The sequence below is a fragment of the Gymnoscopelus microlampas genome (genome assembly GCF_963454915.1).
Source record: "Gymnoscopelus microlampas genome assembly, chromosome: 16".
In the NCBI taxonomy this organism is placed as follows: domain Eukaryota; kingdom Metazoa; phylum Chordata; class Actinopteri; order Myctophiformes; family Myctophidae; genus Gymnoscopelus; species Gymnoscopelus microlampas.
In genome coordinates this window covers 48,621,584-48,629,083 of record NC_139953.1, presented here as the reverse complement: position 1 = coordinate 48,629,083, position 7,500 = coordinate 48,621,584, and the positions used below count along the sequence as shown (strand labels likewise).

Below are 7,500 nucleotides of genomic sequence, written 5' to 3'. Positions count from 1 at the left end.
ATATGTGCTCACTCTATGAACTTTAAAATCACAATGCCTGCTGGTCAGTCATGTAAATGTCTCTTATTCAGCGCATAAATGCCCTTTATGTCTGCTCTGCAGATACTACAGTAGGTTAGTAGGTCACATGCACACTCACATAATCCACACACACACACACACACACACGCCCGCGCGCGCGCACTGCAGGAGAAGGCTACTCATGCATATAGTGAGCAATAATGTCACACTCTGCTAGAGACAGAGACACACATCTGTGTTCACAGACTGTGCTGTCACGAGAGCGCACGTGAACACACACATGTATTAACTGTACTTGTGAGGATATCAACATGGAAGTACAGTAATGAAGGAAACGCAATTTTTACACGTTTTTTTTTGGTTTGTCTGGAGCCTTATTTTTAAGGCATTAAGCTCCTTACACACCGGGGGCGATTTTTTCATGCAAATAATACGTTTAAAAAAAAAAAAACGTATAAAGTCAATGCAAGCTTCCATGGAGCGAAAAAGCGAAAAAGCGAAGCGAAAAAGCGTATTTTAATTATTCGGAAAGAGTCCGAATTTTGCGTATATTCGCATAATCGCCGGTGTGTAACCACCTTTAGTGGTGTTGTGGTACCATGAGGATTGAGGAGCATGCATAGTCGAAATGACCTTGGATGAGGGCCCGTGTAAGACTCAAGGTATTCTTACTGACTAGAGACAAAATCCTATACAAAAAGAAGGTGTTCTTTGGTAGACCTTCTTGTGACCTTCTTGTGTGACATGCATGATGCAAAGGTTTTGAAAGTGAAACTAGTCAAAGTCACTGCACCTACTGTAGGTATACCCTCACAAAAAAACAAGCAGTAATCCTGGTCTCTATACTGCCTCCCCCTGGCCAGCCGGGGCGCCTGATGGAGGGGAAAGGAACTGGTTGGAATAAAGTGTTCCTTCCACGTGCTACGTCCAAACCGGCGCTCCCCAGGCTGGTAGAGGGAGAGTAGCGCCCAGGATTGCGGCATTGAAGGCACTGTCGCAAAAATTGCTTGTTCAGGGTGGGATTGTCGGGTCTCTTCTCTACATGTAAAGTGTCTTGAGACAGCTTGTTGTGATTTGACACTTTAATAAAATTGAATTGAATTGAATTGAATTGAAGGAAGCATGAGCTCAGTTCGGGGCGCTCCCCGGGCTGGTAGAGGGAGAGTAGCGCCCAGGATTACGGCATTGAATGAAGCATGAGCTCAGTTCGGGGCACTCCCCGGGCTGGTAGAGGGAGAGTAGCGCCCAGGATTACGGCATTGAAGGAAGCATGAGCTCACTTCGGGGTGCTCCCCAGGCTGGTAGAGGGAGAGTAGCGCCCAGGATTACAGCTTAGGCAATTGGCACTGGGCGAAAAAGAAAATTAAATTATAAAAATTAATAAAAAAGAAGGCTCTGGCAATGACTATTATCACCCTCCCCGTCCGGCTTCCCTTCCCTGAACAAGGGCCAATGGGCTCAGTCTTCATCAGGCGGGGCTTAAGACCCTGCCAGCCGGCCCCCTGGCGCCGGCCATGCCCCGGGGGGCCGTCACACGTTATTAAGCCTAGCACTGAAGTGTGATTTAAATCGCGCACCGATGTCGCGCACACAAAATACTCGATCTACAAGCAAGTTTGTCCATCTGGTTCCATATGTACAGCAGTCTTTTTTTTTTTTTTTTTTACAGCGTAGGGACAAGAAACACATTCTGCAATCATGTCTGATGCAGTAACAAAAACACACACCAGGGGGCTCACAGGTTTGAACAGTACAGAGTCATTCTGTCTTTTTATTATCAGCAAAAACAATAACCACACACACACACACACACACACACATACACACACACATACGCGCGCGCACACACGCACACTTAACTTTAAAAACGCTTGTAATGGTTGTATACTGTACAGAAAAAAACAACACAATTGCAGAATAAAATCAAGTCTGTACTTTATTCTGAACAATAATAATAATAATAACAATAATAATAATGTATAAAAAAAAGGTATTTTGTGAAATAAAAACCTTTGGGGCCAACAAAAAAAACGTGTTCTCCCGACATGCTACTTAAAAAAAAAAAAAAAGAACACATGCAAACGCAAAGCTCTCTAATAAGGACACTCTTGAAATACTTTATTTATTTTTTAACACATAGTCATGGAGTCCCGTAAATGGTCAAATATCCTCTACAGGCCCCTGAACGAACAGTCCTTTCTTCCACACAGAAAATACCATTTAGTACCTTTAGACGTGAAAGCTGGAAGCCCAGGGGCTTGGATACATGTCTTAGAATGGCTTAGAATGACTCTCACTCTCTCTCTGACGTCACTCCCACCACCCTTGGGGTCACAGCGTTATTTTTGGACGGAGATCCGTCTCCGTCCCAATAAACGGCCCGCGGGAAAAGGGGCGTGGCACTTCCATTCATATTCATACCCCTACCCAGGAAAGGGGGCGTGGCTGTGGAAAGGGCGTACGCCTGGAAAAAAAAGGCCTCAGAGGGAATCTGTGTGTTCACATATTGTTCTTGTTTGTATTGGAAATCCCATAGGGGGAATCTTAGATCCCATAGGGGGAATCTTAGATCGCGTCACATAAGAACTGCGTTCCAAAAAGAAACAAGCCACCCTGGTGATTTTGTCAGGTACAGTATGTGATGATATTGAGTTACATTTGATAGCGTCTGTGCTAAAAAAAAGTACCTTTTCACCGTCAGCTGAAGATTTCCCCCTACGGGGATTACAATACAAAAAACATAAAGGCCGTGACCCAGGGCGATAGCCCCCCCCTAGCGGCAGTGATGTCAGACTCTATTAGGGACAAATGTAACCGACATTGATTACATTTATACACTCTCAAGAGTTCACGGAGAAGTTAGGAGTAAAGCCACGGTAAAACTACGACATTCCAACCCCTGAACGTCAGCCATCGTTTAAAGACGTTCGGCATCGTCGGCCGACATTGAGAAACAAACAGAATCTGGGCAAGAACAACAAAAACAAAAACAAAAACAGCACCATTTGAAAAAAGAGATTTCCTGGTTTGTGTCAAACGTGACGCTCACGTCATTGGACACAAAAAGATCTACAAAGTCAAATAGAGATGGTAGCGACTCAAAAAAACATCCTGCTTGTTGGTTTGACTCTGGTTTGACGCATTTTTAACACCGGTCAGAGTTAAACTAACTTTCCGGAGTTTGTTCTGAGTCTGTCTGTCATGTAATGTTTTTTTGCTCAACTATAAATTAATGATTCCTATTATACTCGTCATCAAGTTTTTCCTCTGTTTGTTAGCATGCAAGACCAATGTTCTGTGCGTGTCATGTTAACATAAAGGCATAGGGCCCTATTCTCTGTGTCTTAAGTACCAGGTCTTATGACTTAACTTAAGACCTGGAGGAGTGGCCAATGCTGTTTGGCCACTCAAAATAGCGAAACAGCATTGGCCACGCCTCCAGGTCTTAAGCTACGTCATAAGACCTTAAGAAGAACTTAATACGCTCAAAATAGGGCCATAGTGTGTAACTGCCTTGTGTTTACATACCAAAACAATACATGTTTTTACTCTGTACCAGCAGTTATCCACTGCAGTAGTGTGGTGGTTGTTTAGCTGCAGAAAACACATTGCCCTCTCGCTGTATTTTAGCGTTTTCACTGTTTGTTTTGGTAGACGGGGATGTTTTTTCGGTTACCAAAACAATGAAAACACCAAAAAGACAGGGAGAACAAACTGAAAACACCAACAATACAGCGGAGAGGATGGTGTCTTTCTGCAGGTAAACACCACCACACTACTCCAGTGGCTGATAACTGCTGCTGTAGAAGGAAATGCATGGGAAATGATGGGCAAAAATATTGTATTGTTATGTACACACATAATATGCCATTAAACATGGCCCTGCTTCTGTCTTTGGCAGCTGAGGTTGTATGAACTTATTTATTGATCACACAGCAGGGTTTCGGCCCCGTTCCATTCCAGTCACGTCCAGTTTAACCGCTCAGAAATGGAACCGGGCCCCAGAACACCAACCCTGGGATAGTGATTGATTGTACCGGAGCTTACAGGTGTGGGGCGTGTATAGTCGGTGCACAGGAGGTTATAAACAACAATAAATAACTATAAATCCACTTCCTTCCTTCCTTCTAGAAGTCTGAGCTTATGCAATAAGTTAAACGTATTCCTACAACCTGGAGAAGCTAATAAGTAGAAGCTTATACATTTTTTTTGTACTTCCTAGAATTCTACGCCAACCTGAAGACGTTTGACAAACACTAGCGACAACCTTAATGAAAAATGTACCACAGACAGTTATGCTTCATTTAAAACTCTGTCGCCGTTTTGTCTTAAAACATATTCTCACCCCTAACTCGTCCCTCGCTTGCGTCAGGACACCGTTCGGGTTCGCGGGTTCGTCGCGTGCTGGGTTGCCGTTTGGTGTCGCTTTTCCGCGTTCATGTAGACTCAACATTGAAAACATAATGAAACGCATATTGAAAAACGTCGAAACTTAAACCAAGACCGAAACTTAAAACAAGGTGCGCGGTCAGAACCGGACTTGAGCCCCGCTAAGGAGCGCCCGATCGAGGCGCTAGCCAGAGCGAGAGACCACAGCGAGTGGTGCGCTGGCCACTTCTGCCGACCTGCCGCCGTTCGAGTCTCATACCGATAGGCAGAGTTGTTGGTGTCCGCGTTCTTTCCTCATCAAATGTCGGGCGCTACCCAAAAGGTAGTTGACAAAGTCTCGAGGTACGACGATTTGGGAGTGAGAATGTGTTGATCGCGCTGAAAGTCGCGTGCCAAAAAAACAGCACATCTACACATTTGTGAGCATGTACAGTGGCTATGTTTGGCGCGCTCAATGCCTCAATGAGCTTTACATGTCGCATGTTTGGCACGCTAGCCTCTTCCCCGAAGCCCTGACAGGACGGCTGGTGTCTTTTTAAGTGTCGACGGTTTTGTGCTGCTGGGAGAATGTGAGCGAATCCTGAATGTTCCTGCAAGGCTGCTGAGGAATCTTCTACTAGAGGTCAGTGAACCAGGGGGTTTAAACACTGTTGAAATGTTTGGCTTTTGTGCTTTGAAGCGTGCCAAAAAACATAACAAAAACAAACTGCAGATATGTACCGAATGTATGTATGTATGTATGTATGTATGTATGTATGTATGTATGTATGTATGTATGTATGTATGTATGTATGTATGTATGTATGTATGTATGTATGTATGTATGTATGTATGTATTATCGGTGTTCACAGAATGACAATGAGACGAAGGCCGGTGCGATAAAAGGAGGTTTGAATTTCCAGAGCTCTCAGTCGGATTAGGGAACCGCGGGTACGATGACTTGTACGGCAGGACAAAAAAACTAAACTGCTTGAAGGCCACCTACGTTTCATCAGATGCTAAAACCGACTTGAACGATAACGGGAGCAGTAATGCAGTAATGACAACGAAAGGACAGCAAAAACACCTCGGTAAAAAAATATGAAAATACAGAACGAAACAAAACAACAGTATTACATCGCCTCCTTGTGGAGAAGAAACCGTATCCGGTTTGAACGTCTGTCGACTTTACGGTATCAGTAACCGCTTAAACCCCAGGCAGCATCCCTATTCTGGGAGGGGGGGAGGGGGACATTCACCAAAAAAAGATTAGATCTAAAAGCTCGTAGATCAAGCTTGTAGATCGGCTATTTTTGGCGAAGAAATTTGGTGTTGACGGAAAACAGAAGCGAATCCTCTGCTGTCTCTTACACTGTATATCGTGGCTGTTGTATTGATGCGGTGCTATTCAAGCTAGCTGTCATCATCGCCGTGTTATAGACCATATTCACACGCCGGCCATTTTTGCTATTAAGTTAATATATAGAAACCTAGATACCTCATTGGCCACTGCAGTTCGTTGGAGCGACCTGTATCGCGGCCGCCATATTAGCGGGGGCACGCTGCCACTCAAAGTGACTACTTACACAGCGCTTTGACTACTGGCCAATCACAGCGCGTCTTTTCCAGGACTTGTCAGAATCTAGTTGTCCCGCCCCCACCTGCCTCTGATTGGCCTATACCGAACCTCTCCTTCTGTGACGCACGCGGAAACTTCCCGAGGGAGGGGCGGAAGCTGGTGGCCGAGATACAGACGCCTCAGAGCCGGGGGAGGCGTCTACCTTTATATGTCTGTGGTTGCTACCCCGTTTCTTCAATGCAAAATGTCAAAATGGCCGCCGTGTGAATATGGTCTATGGCACATCTTCTTCTTTAAGGGTCTCATGGTATGTATGTGTACTGTAATAGCAGGTGGCACCGTGTTTTATATGAATGCCTGTTATGTGTTTTTCTACCCGATCTCACACAACTTCACCGTGGGATTCGGCCCTCATATGCACAGGCTTTCAGGTTTTCTAGGTGTCAATGTATACGGAATGACATACGTGCAATGTATACTAAATTGTGTGAGATCAGGCCGGTGTTTTTGATCGAGCTTTTTCTTTTCTTTTCAGTGAACTAGAGTCCATGTTGTCCGGAGGTTCAGACGGTGGGTTGGATGTTATACAGGTTGTTTGTAGATGACGTTGGATGGATGGCGTAGGGGCGGGGCTGACTCTCCAGCCATTATAGAGCCTTCTTGTTGGGCGCGCTGAGTTTCCTCATGCCTCTTATCCTGCCCAGCAACTCCCTGACGAAGTCCTGGACAGAGAGAGAGAGAGAGAGAGAGAGAGAGAGAGAGAGAGAGAGAGAGAGAGAGACCCACACATATGTAAAAAATGATTTGTCTCAAGTCGAACCAAACTCACAATCAGAGCAAACAATAAAAAATAAATGCTGGTCCAGAAGCTTGTTCTCACAACAAATGAGTCATTTTTTGGGTGAACTTCTCCTTTAAGCACCTTTAAGACATTATTATACATTATAGTGGAGCTTTAAATCTCTGCATTAGAGAGAGACAGTGAGTGTGAGAGAGACACACATACACAGAGCCAGGGTTGATCCTATAGATCAGATATATTGATGAATAACCATGGAATTGACTTCTTATTACTTTATCATTCTACCAGGAGACCCAGTCTGTGACCTCATTACTGACAATACATCCCCCACCCCCCCCCACCCCTCCCTCCCCCTCTCCCTCTCCCTCCCTCTCTCTCTCTCTCTCTCTCTCTCTCTCTCTCTCTCTCTCTCTCTCTCTCTCTCTCAATATCTTCATAATAACCACTTCTCTAAATCCCTCTCTACCTCCCCCGCCCCCTCATCTTATTCTTCTGTTCTTTTTCCCAGAGTGCACCTGTGCAGTCTCTCCTCACCTCCCTCTCTAATCCCTCGTTCATTGTGCTCTCTCTCTCTCTCTCTCTCCCTCTCCCTTCCACATCCTCTTCGCTCCCTCTCTCCGTCACGTCTGCCATCTTTGATTCTGGAAAGGGATTCCAGATTGCTGTCTGTCTGTCTGTCTGTCTGTCTGTCTGTCTGTGTGCCTTTGCGCGCGTGTGCATGTGCATGTG

General features: G+C 45.1%; 2 protein-coding genes across 2 annotated transcripts in view; both read right to left on the bottom strand.

Moving 5' to 3' along the window:
- Positions 1-7,500, bottom strand: part of LOC311063058 (pyrin-like) — a gene marked incomplete at its 5' end in the record, with an annotated part of 670,464 nt that overhangs the window by 118,451 nt on the left and 544,513 nt on the right. The gene's annotated exons all lie outside the window — the stretch shown is intronic.
- Positions 6,617-7,500, bottom strand: part of ppp1r14c (protein phosphatase 1, regulatory (inhibitor) subunit 14C) — a gene marked incomplete at both ends in the record, with an annotated part of 27,157 nt that continues 26,273 nt past the window's right edge. The window contains one exon of the mRNA XM_084083562.1: positions 6,617-6,691. Within this exon, the coding sequence (XP_083939688.1) occupies positions 6,617-6,691 (75 nt within the window). The remainder of the gene's footprint in view (positions 6,692-7,500) is intronic.